Source organism: Gekko japonicus, unplaced genomic scaffold, assembly GCF_001447785.1.
Source record: "Gekko japonicus isolate JY-2015 unplaced genomic scaffold, Gekko_japonicus_V1.1 scaffold852, whole genome shotgun sequence".
Lineage (NCBI taxonomy): Eukaryota > Metazoa > Chordata > Lepidosauria > Squamata > Gekkonidae > Gekko > Gekko japonicus.
Genome location: NW_015159739.1, coordinates 433,498 through 450,222, shown reverse-complemented (window position 1 = coordinate 450,222; position 16,725 = coordinate 433,498). Strand labels below are relative to the sequence as shown.

At 45.7% G+C, this 16,725-nt stretch overlaps 1 protein-coding gene across 1 annotated transcript in view; it reads left to right on the top strand.

Moving 5' to 3' along the window:
- Window positions 1-5,223, top strand: part of SHQ1 (SHQ1, H/ACA ribonucleoprotein assembly factor) — a 103,676-nt gene extending 98,453 nt beyond the window's left edge. The window contains exon 11 of the mRNA XM_015429517.1: window positions 4,028-5,223. Coding sequence (XP_015285003.1) covers window positions 4,028-4,694 — 667 coding nt within the window. The 3' untranslated portion in view covers window positions 4,695-5,223. The remainder of the gene's footprint in view (window positions 1-4,027) is intronic.
- The last annotated feature ends 11,502 nt before the right edge of the window (window positions 5,224-16,725 follow it).

Sequence of the window (16,725 nt, the reverse complement as noted above, 5' to 3'; positions counted from 1 at the left end):
AACTTTAAGACCATGACAGAAGCAGTGTCCCGTCTAAGCTGAGTTGGTGTGACCTAGCTCACAGTTTTTAGGAAGGCCCCAGGAAGGATGGCCGCAGAGCAAACTAATTTATGCAATAGCTAAATCACTCACTCACAATTTTAATGCCAGTAGCTCACAAAGTAGAATTTTTGTTCACACGATTCCACAGCTTAGAGGGAGCATTGAATAGAAGCCACGTTGGATCAGGCCAATGTTCCATCCAGTCCAACACTCTGTGTCACACAGTGGCCAAACCCAAGATGCCATCCAGGGGAAGTCCACCAGCTGGGTCAGAACTCCAGAAGCCCTCCCCCTGTTGCCCTCCAAGCGCCAAGAATACAGAGCGTCACTGCCCCAGACATAGTGTTCCATCTACACCTTGGATTGTGAAACGAGTGCGCCATGGCAATGGACTGAACGGTAGCCATGAGATAGTGCCAGTCTACTAGAATGTAGGCATGTGCCCAGCCAAGGGAAACCTTCCTCTGAAGCAACATGCCAAGCCAGACGTGGACCCATGGAATACCCGATGTCTCTCACTCCTGCATCTCTGCAGCCTCTGCAGTCATGTGCCAGAAGGCGAGCCAGCCTCCCTGACTCTGCAAATACACAGAACCAGCAGCAGTTCACTAAGAAAACCCATGCTGTGCAAAGGGAACCAGGACTTTCCTGCACAGGCACCATGAAAAGGTCTCTTCTCCATCACGAAGGCACCTCCCCCCCACCTCTACATATTAACACCACCAGATGTAGCACGTACTCCTCTTCAACCTAAACAAAAGAACTTACTCCATAATGAGATTGACAAGCAGTCACGTCCTCCAGCTGCCCATCCAGATAATGCAGCTGTTAACCATCGGAATGTTAAGACCAACCACCGGCAATGGGGCGGGAACATTACTATTCTTTTCTCTCTTTTGTCTCTCTCTGTCCCACGAAGAGGTGTCACTATTAGTCAACCATTATTTCAATTGCCCAGCGATTAATCCCTTTTCCTGACCCATTAACAGCTAGATTTTTCTAGTGTCTTCCTGGGGACTATGTGACCAGGAGGCATCAGCCTGAGGTTACTTTTAGGGTATAAAAGGAGAGCACCATCCCATTGCTCGCTCTCTCGCTTCTTACCTTTGTAACGCCACCCTATCTTGCTGGTTCTATTCTTACCACTGTTTGGAACCTTCCACGTGTGTTGCTGGTCAATTCACAATCCCCTTCCCATATTTGTCATCCTATTTTGCTGCAGAGTCAACTCACCACGTCGGACAGGTAACGTATCACCCCATCAGTGATACCTCCTGCTAATGCAAACGTCTATGTACCTTTCTATCTAAGTTCCTAGACCTGTATTGCTTGTCTCTGTGGTTGATTTTTATTGTGTGTGTGAAAATCTTCTTAAGTAAAGAAATCACTGCTTTGAAGAACTAGCCTTAGTGTCTATTTCTGGGCTCTGGAGTAACAGACTCCCATATACACAGGTTATTGGTCCCATAATTAAAGCCTATTGCCATTTAATATTCATAGAAATAAAGAAATAAAGGCAGCTTGGCTAACAGTGGCCAAAGTATTTGAGCTTCAGCTTCAGTATCAGTCCTTTCAGGAAACAGTCAGGTTTGATTTCCTTTAGGATTGACTGATTTGATCTCCTTGTAGTCTAAGGGACTCTCAAAAGTGTTCTCCAGCATGGGATTCTTGGCCACAGTAGTAGATATAATTGTCCTCTGAGTTAAATTTGGCCATTCTCGTCCACTTTAGTTCGCTGATTCCCAAGATGTCGATGTTCAGTCTTGCCATCTCATTTTTGACCACATCCAGCTTATCTTGATTCATAGATCCTACATTCCAGGTTCCTATGCAGTATTGTTCTTTGCAGCATCGGACTTTCCTTTCCCTGTCAGACACATCCACAGCTGAATGTCCTTTTGGCTTTGGCCAAGTCGCGTCATTCTTTCTGGGGTTACTTGTACTTGCCCTCTGCTCTTCCCCAGTAGCATATTGGACACTTTTCTACCTGAGGGGCTCATCTTCCGGCATCATATCTTTTAGCCTATTGTTATGGGGTTTTCTGCTGTGGCCTGTCCATCCTGGGTGGCCGTCCTCGGCATAGCCCACAGCCTCATTGAACAACACAAGCCCCCTCACCACGTCAAGGCAGTGATCCATGAGAGGGCTCTAAGCTTACTGCTCATTAATTTCATTGAGTGCCCACAAGTTATTGTATTGTGAGAAAGGGAGAAAAGTACTTCTTTCTCTGCCTTCTCTATCCCATGCATAAGTTTGTAAGGCTCTTTTATGTCACCCTCTATCATCGTTTCTCCAAGCTAAACAGGCATAACTGCTTTAACCTTTATTCACAGGGAAGGTGTTCCATCCGCTTAATCATTTTAGTTGCCCTTTTCTGCACTCTTTCCCCAACACCATATCTTTTTTGAGATGTGGTGGCCAGAATTGTACACAGTATTCCAAATGAGGCTGCACCATATACAGGGACATTATGATACTGGCTGATTTGTCTTCAGTCCTCTTCCTAATAATCCCCAGCATAGCATTTGCCTTTTTTAATTGCAGTCACACACTGAGTCGACATCTTCAGTGAGTTATCTACCACGACCCCCAAGATCTCTCTCTTGGTCAGTCTCTGCCAGTTTGGACCCCATCAACATATTTATATGTATTTATAGTTAGGATTTTTGGCTCCAATGTGTATTACTTTGCACTTTCCCACGTTGAACCTCATTTGCCACATTGATGTCCGCTCGTTCAGCCTCAACAGATCCCTCTGGAGTACCTCACAGTCCCCCCTGGTTCTCACTGCCCTGAATAACTTAGCGTCATCTTCAAACTTAGCCACTTCACTGCTTACTCCCAACTTCAAATCAAGTTAAAAAGCACCAGACCTAGTACAGATCCCTGTGGTACCCCACTGCTTACCATCCTCCACTATGAAAACTGCCCCATTTACACTCACTCTCTGTTTCCTGTTAATCAACCAGTTTTTAATCCACAAGAGGACTTGTCCTCTTATCCCATGACTCCTGAGTTTACTTAGGAACCTTTGATGAGGAATTTTATCAAAAGCTTTCTGGAAGTCACACAGTGTCGATCTTTGTGCTGTAGTGGCAGCTGCTGCCAAAGCAACATTTTAAAAAAATCTGCACAGCCAGTCTAATCTCCAGTAGTTAATCAGACGTCTTGCTGGGCAAAAGCCCTACCTGGTCCCACCTGGTTCCTAAAAACACTTGGTGGGTGCCAGAAAAGTTGTTGGAAGGCACTATGGTGCCTATGGGCACCACGTTGCGGTCCCGTGCAGTATATGTTGCAATGCAGGCAGGACATGGCGTTAGAACTTAACCAAAAAGTGGCAACACGTTTTTTCCCCTTCCAGAGAGAGACCTGCAGATCTCTGGTTCCACAAGTCACCAACCAGCAATCTATAGCCTTACACGCAGTACATTCCTGAGAACACTTTCCCAAAAGCAAGACCCACTGAATAGACCTGAGTAGGATTTGGTGTAGACCTGTTTAGAATTGCTCTTATTGTCTAATCTTGTGTCATTCTGGATACGTGGCTTGTTATAGCTTTGCAGTCTAAAAAAAAAAAGATGAGCTGAAATGGTGTACTATAGTTTCTGTGACCTGAGTTTTTCTGCAAACTGGGGGAGGTAAATCAGCTAAGGGAAACCAGAAGGCAGATTCATTTCCCGTATATAGTCGAATCAGAGTTTCAGATGAGTTGTCTTTTAATACTATTTCATAGTATTCATACTATTTCATAATATTGAGCAGCTGCTGAGAATACGTGGGAACACACAGTCCAGTTGTAGATATTCAGGAAACTTTTGTGTAATCCCAATAACAGAACTGCAGTCATTGACAAGTTCCATTTTATTTTTGTCATCTTGAATCCAGTTGTGTTAACTGTCCTTGAGTTCGTATCAGCCTGTCAAATAAAGCATATCGTAAAATGGCATCTTATTTCTCTCTCTATGTCTCTCTCTCTCTCTTTAAGGTCAAAGAAATTGGCAGCCCTTGCTGAACGTGTACAGAAAGCAGAGCTGAGTAAGGCCAAATTAGGTTTTGAACTAGACGAGCTGGAAACAGCAGCGCTGCTCGTAGAGGAGGAAGAAAAGGAGTTAAAAGCTGCCGGCGCTGACATTTCCAAGCAGCAGCTGCCGCCTCCCTCCAAAAGAGAAGCGAGTGGCTCTGAAGACTCAAGCAGCACTTCATCATACGAGACAGAAGACTCTGATTCCGATGAACAAGAGTCCTCAGCCAGCGAAGATGGGAAAATAAATCCTTTACAAAGCACGCTTGGAGAGGAGAGGACAGCCCCACTTATTGGCTGTAATGGATTAAGGCAAGACACAGGCACTTTGACGTTAGATGTTAGTAATGAAAAATCAAAGGCTGCTTTACAATCTACATCTGTTCCTGGGAAACTGATAGAGGAATTAGGAGAGCAAATGCAAGCTGCAATTAGGCTTACGGAACAGCCTGAAGGATCGTCTCCCGCCAGTGACAGCCATGACTGCTTGCAGGAGATGGGAACAAGCTGCACAGCTGAACCCCGAGAACCTTCGCCGGATGGTGATGGAGACGGACATTTCTTGGAGGTGACTCCAAAGCCCAGCCCTCTTCTGATTCTGGGCACCGCAGATGAAGATGAAGCTTCCTAAGCAAATTGGGGTGGGGTAGATTCCAGGCCATTCTGACAATCGAAGGTCATGCCATCACATTTAAGGGAGGGGGGTGCAGTCTTTAAAATTTTGTCTTCCGTGTTTGCTCCTGGGTCCTTAATTAAAAGCCTATGCAGAAGACAGTGGGCGAGATGATGTTAAATGCTGTCCAGTACATCGGCAGCCCACCCGACTAAAATTCTTATGCCTGTATGTATGAGACTTCTGTGACCTTGTGTTAGCATGGAAGGGGCATCATTCCATGAGGTTAGTAGTATTACAAATGTGTAATCAAACCTTGCCGAAGATGGTGGACTTTTAAAGTAACTAGTAAGGACAACCTTAGTAATCTTGTTTATAGATAACTTAGTTTTTAATAGCGTGCTCTAACTTCATTTCCAGGTTTTAAAAATGTTTGCTCACGGTCCGTATATGTATTTGCATTATATATTTGGAAAGTATACAGTGTGTACAAATACCTCAGCAGAGTACAGCCTCTTAAATTCCTGACACTAATATCGAACAAGCCTGCCCATCACTCATAGCTGCATATGCAACATAGTGTCTACATGGTCTTGTTTTATGCATACGTACTTAGAAATAAAGCCCACCAGTATAAGTGGGCACAATGTCATGCAAGTGTATGTAGCATGGGACCTTTTGTATGACCATCTGTGAAACATGTTGGCTGTTTTAGGTTCATGTTTAAATAATACAAATGATATAGTGAAATCGTATTTCAGATTCAGTGCAGCCATTTGGTTTCAGTTTATCAGCCGCCCTGAAGATTAAGATCCAAAGGCATAGTGGGAGTCAGTGTTCCCTCTAAGCTGAGTTAGTGTGAGCTAGCTCACAGTTTTTTAGCCTCTGGCTCACACATTTTTGTCTTCGCTCAGGAAGGATGGCTCCATAGCAAACTAATTTATGCAGTAGCCAGATCACTCACTCACTCACAACTTTAATGCCAGTAGTTCACAAAGTAGAATTTTTGCTCACAAGACTCCACAGCTTAGAGGGAACACTGGTGGGAGTGTATAAATATTCGAAACAGTAAATTTACCTAAAGATGATGGTAGTGATGGGGCAGAGAGAAGGTAGGGTCTCCTTATTCTTTGCCAATGAAGCTTTCTTTGCTAGCGTTAGGCAGACTGCAGGTATTGTATACAGCCACGATGGTACAACACACAATACAGGAATCAAGTATCCACTTGGCATCCCAACAAGCTTAGCTTTCATGTTGTGTTTTAAGGGTGTGTTTCCTGTCTCCTTCTACACTGGTTACACAGACTAAGCAAATAACATGCACGTGTTTGTAATTTTTTTGATTTATTACACACAGAAGAATGTGGGTGTATCACATACTGTGCGACTCTAAAGAAATCCGTATTGCAAGAGTTGTGCCTCTTTCTTTATACTCTTTGTTGTATGGCAGCTAGCCAAGAGAGCCTGCTTGTCAGTTCTCTGAACAGCTCTGTTTCTCCCTAGGAACTGACAACTTCGTTGTTAGGGAAATCAATCTTCATACTGTCCAAAGCATTTTTTTCCTGTGTAGGGAGGAACGTTACTTTAGCCTGCCTTTATTCCGGCATGACCTGTCATATCTGGATCTTGATCTCTCCTCCCTCCACTGTTCTGATAAATTGTATTAAATTTTATTAGCCAGATTCTCCTCCTACTCCCTGCAGGCTTTTCTGTACGCTCGATTTCTGATTTTCTTGGGAATTGATCCACAAGCATAGGAATCTGCCTGGACACAATTGTTCCACACAACTGCCCTCCCTCTGCATTTTCACAGTTGTGATATCAGTTTCTTTTCTTCCATACATGCCTTCAGTAATGAGGATTTTCAAGGGAGGGTGCTGTTCTCGGTGGTGCCATAGCTACCCCCTTTTAAGAACGGCACTAAAATATTGATCTATTGTTGGAATGTTGTAACAGTAGCCTTAGGTTTCCAGCTTTCTTCTTTACTTTTTTTTTAAAGTGAGTCTCTAGCCCCTTCCCTCATGGAGATATGCCTTTTCCCTTGTATCTCTGCAAGGAAAGGGGAAGAGACTTACTTTAAAAAATGAAAGGTGGGAATTCGGAGAACCTTCTAAGCCTATTTTTACAATGCTCCAACAATATATAAATCACTCATCTTTGGGGGGAGAGTAGTTTACCATGACAGTGGATGGGACAAAGAAAACTGACAGAAACATTACATGAGGGGAAAAAGCTGACTCAAAATCAGCTTCAAGAAAAGCATCCAGGAAAAAGTGGGCTCAAAAGAACCAGAAAGAAACCAAGGGGGACAAAAACCCGAAGTGAAACTTGAAGGCACAAAAATTTGGGTGGAAATTAAGAAATAAACCAAAGCAATATGGGGTCAGAACACATGAAAAAAACAACATGTGGTTTGTATCTCCACTAACTCAGGATTGACAGCATTCCATGTGGCACAAGGATATATTTATTTCATTTGCGCTCTCCTTTCTCCTCAATGGGGATCCAAAGTGGCTTACATTACCCTCCTCTCCTCCTTTTCGTTCTCACAGTGGCCCTGTAAAGTAGGCTAGGCTGAAAAAATGTGACTGGCCCAAGATATCCCAGCAAGCTTCCATGACAGAGTGTGAATGTGAACCTGGGTCTCCCAGATCTTTTTCTAATACTCTAGCCCCTTCACCGCACTGGCTATCATCTGCAGAGGGCATCCCATATTATTTTCTCCTTGTCCTCCACCGAAACATGTTGTAACATCTTGTGCTGTGATATTCTCATGTGCATTTCTCCACATCCATCTGTTGCAGCCAGTGATGTGGAGCAGGCATGGAGTGGAATGACAGCTCAATCCTCATAAGCATGACAGAACACTGGGGAGGGGGAGACTCATTGGAAGGACGGAGCTTCTGGTGGGACAAAGAAAACCAGCAGAAACATTACACATGAGAAGAAAGCTGACTCAAAATCAGCTTCCAGAAAAACAGGGGGAAAGTGGTCTCAAAAGGACCAGAAAGAAACCAAGGGGGACAAAATCCCAAGTGAAACCTGAAGGCACAAAAATGTGTATGAAAATTAGGAGATAAACCAAAGCAGTATGGGGTTAGAACCCATGAAAAAAACCCATGGCTGCCTGTAGTTGTGACCTCTTGACAGACAATGTCAAGAAAGAAGTACATTATAAAATCCACTAACTGCAGTTGCCAATCCAGGTCAGTGTCCAAACTTTCCCTGCACTTTCATTCTCTGTTCCTCCGTCCAGCATCCTAAACCTAGTTGTCCATTCTGCCATCTTGCAGGTTGTTGCTTCTCCCTCTTGATAATCCCCATTCTTTTGACAGTGGTCATAGCTGCTAAATTACCAAGCAAATTGACACTCCTGTGTTTTCAGCAGTGAAAGTTAACAGGGAAAACAGTAGTGCAAAATGGTGGCTGCATTTCTGTAGAGCAGATGTTAGGAGATCTCCACTGGTGGACCTCCTAATGGCACCTGGTATTTTTGGCCACTGTGTGACAGAGTGTTGGACTAGATGGGCCATTGGCCTAATCCTACATTGGCTTCTCTTATGTTCTTATGAGACACGGCTTGCTTCCAGTCCAAAAATGCACTGCCCCAGGAGCAGCAAGCATTGGGGGGAACAGAGAGGAACAGCACCCATCTGCGTTCCAATTCCACTCGCTGGTACAGATATCCTACACTATGTTCCACTGGTGTGTGCTACAATAAACACGTAAGCAGTGAAGTGAGGCACACATTTCTCAGCCCACAGGCCCTTGCTGTATAACCCCTCAGTACTTGCATGTTTACTGAAGAGAAATGCCAACAGTGCTGTAACTTGTCTGTCGTCAGGCAGCTTGCTGTATTTGGTCAGAGGCTTGTCTCCTTTAAGTTCTATTACAGTTTCTTCTCAGTGTCCTCTGTGCTCGTACAGTAAAGATAGGTGGGTGGGTTTTTACACATGTGAAGCTACCTTATACTGAATCAGACCGTCGGTCCATTAGTCAGTATTGTCAGACTGGCAGCCGCTCAGGCAGAGCAAAGTCTTTCCCACCACCTACTGCCTGATCTTTTTTTAACTGGAGCTGTCTGGGATTGAGTTTGGGACCTTCTGCATGCAAAGCAGAGGCTCTTCCAGGGAGCCATAGCGGCTGCTCTTCTGTTGCCCAGGAATCTTGGTTGCAACCAGCTTTCCAGAGGCATGGCAGCTTTCAGAAGCATTGCAAGACCTTTCTATTAAAAGGCTTTTGCAACCCATTCAGTAGATTACATACCTGTCTCGTGTTTTTAGATATTAATAAGTTTTAGGGAACTATTGATTGGCAACAGTGTAACAAATATATGTTTAAATAAAATCCTCCTGGTATGTGTACAAATCAGTCAATTGCTTTTATGAGTGTTAGTTGCTGCTTACCTTAGAGCAATGGCTTCCAACTTTTTTGGTCCAGGTGACCCACAAGTCAGTTGGTATGGGTAACCCACTTGAAGAAAGAGTATTCACAAAACTGCAAAAGCCTGGGATCCACATTCACAAGCTTTGCAACCCACTTTTGGGTTGTGATCCGTAGGTTGGAGAACACTGCACTACAGGATCGCTTTGAAGAGGAAATAGAAAGCAATGAGATTAACCTCAGTCTAACTAAGGATGAGATTCCCCCCCCCCCCATGTTGTCGAAGGCTTTCATGGCTTGAGTTCATTCGTCGTCGTAGATTTTCTGGGCTGTATGGCCATGGTCTTTGTATTGTAGTACCTGATATTTTGCCAGCAGCTGCGACTGGCATCCTCAGAGGTATAACACAGAAAGATAGAGTACTCGCTGTATCAAGGTGAGAAGAAAAATGGTAGGCAGGTAATTTATATCTACTCAGGAAGGTGGGGTAGGGCTGAGTCATTATCTTGTAGGAGTTTCCCAGGCTGTGATATGCTAATAGAGTAGCTTTCCTGAGGAGGTTCTTTTGCATATGGATTGGTTGTCGAAATTCTAATCTTATCTGTAGTGCTGTTGTAAGATGTAGACCATTTTGTGTTTTTCAGGACAGAAAACCACGCCCTATTCATTTTTAAACTCTCTTTTTACCTATTGAAATTTTGTTTATGTTAATGAATTTCAATGGCTTCCCTGTGTAATCTGACATGGTAATTGGATGTGTTGTCCAGCATTTCAGTGTCTTGGAATAAGATACTGTGTCCTGTTTGAGTTAGGCTATGTTCAGCCACTGCTGATTTTTCAGTTTTTAGACCACCTCAACAACATCCACCTGAGCATACAGTTCACCATGGAAAAAGAAATTGAGGGTAAACTCCCATTTCTAGATATCACGGTAAGGGGGCTGCATTGGCTGGGCCCTTGACGTGGGTGGGGGTGCTTTGCTTTGCGCTGCAGCAGGTCCCAGCTCAGAAAATGTAAGGCTTCTTGGGGGAGTTTAGAAGGAGGGAGGGTGGGCTGGGTCTTTGGTCCTAGCCGCTCTGTGGGAAATCTCAATTAATGTGCCAGTATATTGCCGTTTTCAGGCTGTAAACCTTTTTTGGGAACGGCAGACTTCTTTGGATCGTATTTTTTCAAGTGACTCTGTTAAGTTAATATTGAGTTTAGGCTGTGTAGAGTCTAGTCAGCTGTGCGCCCTTGCTTAGGCAAAGGTTGGCGCCATCTGCTGGTGGAAATCATCACTGTCCCACAACGAGTTCCATCCATCGGGCTTTAAGGGGAGCTCAGAAGATCATGGCATCCGGCCCCATCACTCCTTGGCAAATAGAAGGGGAAGTCGTGGAAGTGGTGACAGACTTCACGTTCCTGGGATCCCAGATCACCGCAGACTGTGACTGCAGCCATGAAATTAAAAGACGCCTGCTCCTTGGGAGGAAAGCGATGGCGAACCTAAACAGCATGATAAAAAGTAGAGACATCACCCTGCCAACAAAAGTCTGCATGGTCAAAGCAATGGTATTCCCAGTAGTCATGTATGGCTGCGAGAGTTGGACTATAAGGAAGGCCGAGCACCGAAGAATAGATTCTTTTGAACTATGGGGCTGGAGAAGACTCTTGAGAGTCCCTTGGACTGCAAGAAGATCAAATCAGTCAATCCTAAAAGAAATCAACCCTGACTGTTTCCTGGAAGGCCAGATAATGAAACTGAAGCTCAAATACTTTGGCCAGCAAATGAGAAGGGCGCACTCACTGGAGAAGACCCTGATGCTGGGGAGGATTGAAGGTCAAAGAAGATGGGGACGGCAAAGGATGAGATGGTTAGACAGTGTCATCGATGCAACGAACATGAAATTGAGCAAACTTCAGAGGAAGGCGGAAGACAGGAAGGCCTGGCGTGATCTGGTCCATGGGGTCGCAAAGAGTCGGACTCGACTGTGTGACTGAACAACAAAACTGTTGACCTTATAACCTTAGCTTGTTATTTAGTTCTGACTTTGCATACCTTAAACATCATCATGTTACATGTTAATTTGCTCTTAAGTCTCTATCTATAAGTTTGAACCTTACCTACCATTCCAATGTATTTGAAAAAGTGTGCCTTGCACACGAAAGCTCATACCTTAAATAAACCTGTGTTGGTTTTAAAGGTGCCACTGGACTCTAAATTTGTAAGAAGTCCAGTTATCCAAATATTAAACAGGTTATCCCAGGTTTCATAGCCTGAGTTCTTAAAAGTGGTGTCCAAGAACAATGCAGCCTATTTGCCAAATTTTCTTTTCCCCTTCCCAGTGTTGAGTATATGTGTGTATTTTCTTTTAAAGGCATGTATTTTATATCAAATGGGGAAGTACTGATGAGCCTCAATTTACTGCAATATATGATGAATGTGCCAAAGAAATTGATTCATACCTCTGGAGTGAGTGGGCTCAGCAGCCTGCCACAGTTGACACAGCTAAATATTGTCAAAGCTGGTGTCTCAAGGCTGGAGAAAAACAAACAAGGAAACACATGTCAGACAGATAAATGGCTTTGCTTTTTAGAGCTGTCTGTGGACGCCATTTGTTTCCGAGATAAGGCAGGATGCTCTCCAAAGCAGCAAAAAAAAAGCCAGAAGAGTGCAGTGAATGTGGAATCCTGCCGTTATTTGGATGCTTCCCTCACCTGGAGAAAAAAGGGGCATGCACCCAAGGCAATCTGGATAAATTGATTCTGAGCATGCTTTGAGTTCAGTGTGTTAAGTGGGCATTTTTATAGACATGCAAAAATACTTAGAGCCCTGTGTGCATGCTAGTGTGGCTGCGTGCAGCTCCCCTGTGAATTTCTTCTCCACTCAACAAAAACAGCACTGCTTGTGCTTGACATCTTGCTTGCAAATCTCCTTCACTGAAGTGAATGGGAAAGTCTGAACATATTTATTATTTATTTATTAATTATATTTATACCCTGCCCATCCTGCGAACAGGCTCAGGGCGCCTAACAGAAGCGGTACAAAGTACCTAGTCGGCATAACCATAAAAATGTAAAATTACATAAAATACATATTCATATCCATGTAATTAACAATTAGCAATAAAGTGCTCACAGTGCTAAAATGTTTGATGGTGTGCTTTCAGATCTAAATCCATGTTGTTCGTCCGATTATCATCCCACAAGCCGATGGGCCTAGCGATACATCTGGACCAGTCCTAGGATCCAGAAATTCGATAGGGTCATTGATGGTAACAGTAGTGGCGGCTCCTATTTAAGGGCCTGGTGGAAGAGCTCCGTCTTACAGACCCTGCGGAACTGTAATAGGTCCCGCAGGGCCCTGATCTCCTCTGGGAGCTCGTTCCACCAGTAAGGAGCCACCACAGAAAAGGCTCTGGCCCTGGTATTGGTGAGCCTTGCATCCCTGGGGCCCTGAATAGTCAAACGATGTTGGGCCCCTGACCGTAGTGCTCTCTGGGGTACATATGGGGAAAGGCGGTCCCTCAGGTAGGTCGGTCCCTGGTCATGTAGGGCTTTAAAGGTAAGCACCAGCACCTTGAAGTGAATCCAGTATGCTATTGGCAGCCAGTGCAGTAACCTGAGCACAGGCTGGATGTGCTCCTGATGTGGGAGATCCATCAACAGCCTGGCTGCGGCGTTCTGCACCAGCTGCAGCTTCCGGATTTGGGACAAGGGCAGCCCCATGTAGAGAGCGTTACAGTAGTCAAGTCTCGAGGTGACCGTTGCATGGATCACTGTTTCCAGGTCGCGGCGGTCAAGGAAGGGAACCAACTGCCAAACCAGCCGAAGATGATAAAATGCCGATTTAGCTCTGGCCACTACCTGGGCCTCCATTGTCAAGGAGGCATCCAGGAGCACCCCCAAACTCTTTTTTAAATTTTTTTTTATATAAAGTTTTATTTCCCTCTCCTAAAAAGGAGAGAATTTTGCTTTTACAATTAGAAAATTAGGGAGGGGATATAGAGGGATAAAGAAAAGTGTTGAGTGATGTTAAGTATTTACATTTTTTAAAAAAAAAGTATTAGTAAGTTAAATTTTTTTAAAAAAAATAAAGTTAAAGTCTAAGCTTTTTCTGTTGTTTGGCGATCTTCTTTTCTTCTCTATTTTTCAGAACCAAACAGTTAATATGTTAGTAATGTCCTTTTGGGGTTAGTATTACTTTTATAGCGTAGTCCGAAATAGTTAGTTTTTGGGGCCTTTCCCTTTTTTGTCCCTCAAGTTGTACTTTGTGCCGGTCGCTCCTTTGTCTTCCTCATCCTTCACCTCTCCCTCAGAACTGCTGTCCTCTCCGCTACCTCCTGACATCCACTTGGCAAGTTCTGCTTCTTCTTCTGAATTGGCGTGCCTCTTCAAAAAGTCTTGAGCTTTAAAGATAGAGTCTATCTTTTCTCTTCTGTCTTTAAATTTAAAGACCAGTCCTTCTGGCACCAACCATCGGTAACTCACTTGATGATTTTGTAAGAACATGGTCAGCCCTTTATATTCCTTTCTTTTCATGCTGATTTCAAATGGAACATCTTTCAAAATTCTTATCGGTTGATCTCCAGTTTTCAAGGGTGCTGCCGAAGCTGCCTTTAAAATCTGATCTCGGAGACGTTGCTTTGTAAATTTCACTACCACTTCCGCAGGCAACTTGTTTTTCTTTGTAAAATTGGAATAGGCTCTATAAGCCAAATCCATCTCCTCTTTTATTTTTTCCGCTTGGTTGCCAGTCAGTGGAGCACCCCCAAACTCTTAACCTCTGACGCTGGCACGAGAGGTGCCCCATTGAAGGCCGAGAGCGGGACCCCCAACCCTGAACTGCCACGGCTCAGGCACAGGACCTCCGTCTTCAACAGATTCAGCTTCAACTGGCTCAGCCGAAGCCAACCAGCCACAGCCTGTAACGCCCAGTCCAGATCTTCCGGTCCAGAGTCTGACCGGCGACCCAACATCAGATAGAGCTGGGTGTCATCAGCGTACTGATGGCAACCCAACCCATACCTCCGAGCCACCTGGGCAAGGGGGCGCATAAAGATGTTAAACAACATCGGAGACAGTACTGTGCCCTGGGATACCCCACACTCAAGTGGACGTCTCCTGGACTGCCCCAAGCACCACCCTTTGTCCTTGACCCTGGAGAAAGGAGACAAGCCACTGTAAAGCGAGACCCTGTATTCCCACATCGGGAAGGCAGTGGGCAAGCAGCTGGTGGTTGACTATGTCGAACGCAGCTGACAGGTCTAGCAACAGCAACGCCACTGCCCCTCCCCAATTCAGGTACCTACGGAGGTCGTCAGTAAGAGCGACCAGCGCCATCTCCGTCCCGTGACCTGGGTGAAAGCCAAACGGGAAGGGATCTAAAATGGAAGCGTCATCCAGGAAACCCTGAAGCTATACTGCCACCGCCCTCTCAATCAATTTGCCCAAATAGGGCAAATTGGAGACCGGCCAATAGTTGGCCAATTTGGCCGGATCCAAAGATGGTTTTTTCAGGAGAGGACGGACCATCGCCTCCTTGAGAGCTCCCGGGAACTGTCCCTCTGCGAGGGACTTGTTGATAATCTCCCTAAGAGCTCCTCGGAACCCCTCATGGCCCGCTTTAATGAGCCAGGAAGAGCACGGATCAAGGATGCATGTGGTTGGGTGTACAGTCATGAGTAATCTGTCAACTTCCTCAAGGCTGAGCAGGTCGAAATGATCCAAAACCGATGCGGACGTGCAAGGAGCCTCGAGTTCACTCACTGTTTCAAGTGTGGTGGGGAGGTCACAGCGAAACATCAAGACTTTATCTGCAAAACAGCTCACGAAAGCCTCGCAGCCAATCTCCAATTCCCTCACATTTGGGCTGCCCTGATTGAGCTGTTATGGACCGAATTTCTCTAAATAATTGGGCTGGGCGTGAGCTACCGGACGCAATCTCCGCTGCAAAGAACATCCTCTTTGCATCCTTGACTGCCATCTCATAGGATCTCATAAACGTCCTCTAAGATGCTCTTGTGGCTTCATCACGAACATGATACCACCGTCTCAACTCCCGCTTCATACCCCTCAGCTCCTGGGTATACCATGGAGCAAGTTTGGAGCAGGAGCGCAGAGGGCGGCCGGGGAGCGAGCTCATCTATGGCTGTAGAGAGTCGGCTCCGCCAGTCCTCGACAAGCTTATCTAACAAGCTGCTGGGGGGCATCGGATCCTGCAGGGCCCTTTGAAGTTGCAATGGGTCCATTAGGCTCCGTGGGTGAGCTAAAATACTCTCGCCACCTAAACAGGGTTGGGGTGGAACATTCAGACGGACCTTCAGGGCATGGTGGTCCGACTATGGTACTGCCAAAGCAGTAATCTGGTCTACTGTTACCCCAGCTGCGAAGATCAAATCAAGCGTGTGACCGGCCCGGGGTGTGGGGGTCGTTATAAGTTGGGAGAGTCCCAGTGCCGCCATGGATGACACTAGGTCCGCAGCCTGTATGGAGGTCGTGTCATTGGCATGGACGTTGAAGTCACCCAAGACTATAAGCCTAGGGTGCTCCAGCGTCCAGCCTGATACGGCCTCCAACAGGGACGGTAGACTATTGGCCGGTGTGTTAGGCAGTCAGTACACCAGCCAAATCACCACACTCCCCGGCTTCCCACACAAGGCCAACACACTCAATGCCCATGATCTCTAACAGTGGGAGCGCCCTAAAGGAGTAAGCCTCCCGAATGAAAATAGCCACTCTGCCCCCCCACCCCCTAGTCCGTGATTGGTGAAGGATCGAAAACCCGGGAGGGGCGAGCTGGGAGAGCACTACGGTCTCCCCATCCCGCACCAAGGTCTTGGTCACGCACACCATGTCCACTCTCTGCTCTAGCAGGAAGTCCCGAATGACTGCGGTCTTATTATTTATGGACCTTGCATTGCTCAACACCAATGACGGAGGGGAGTCAGCCATCCTAATCCCACCACTGACCACCTTCGGGATGGGTCACAGGCTGGAAGGGCACCGAGCCAATCTATTTCTCCGTATCCTTCCCTTAGTTCTTTGCTTGGGCCCACCGCTATACTCCCCCCTCCCCAGGAGCACCGAAATCTGTTGTGCAGACATCACCCCCCCACACACCCGTTTTCACGTCAGCCACAGACTGCTAGAGGGTGATGAACTACTTAACTACTTACCCAGAATACTCTGGGAGGAACTGCTGTTTCCGATGCTGACAATTTACATTAACCCTCCCGTCCTACTAAAGCATACACTCCCAACAATTGCTACAAATAAAACCCCAATTGTAAGTGGCCATCCCAACTTACACTAATACAGATATATCATTCCTAGCAATTTAGAACATTATCAATCCTTTAGAACAGTTGGGGAACAATTCCCTAAGGCTTCATAGAAGCAACCAATTAACCCAGTTTAAAGACACTCCCTCCCACCTCCCCCTTAATTCCAGTTGAATTGGGCTACTCCTCCAGCCTCGAATCAGCAGTCGTCCACCTTATATGCCCCCAATCACCAACAGGGGAGTCCAAGGTCGCCTCCAATTCTGCATCCACTAGAGGGGGAGAGACAATTTCGTTAATCAGAGTCACTCTTGATCTCATATGCAATCACTGGGGGTGCTCCATTTGTGGCTCTTCATCCACCCCAACACCAACACCCCGACGAGCCACTGCCACAAACAGGA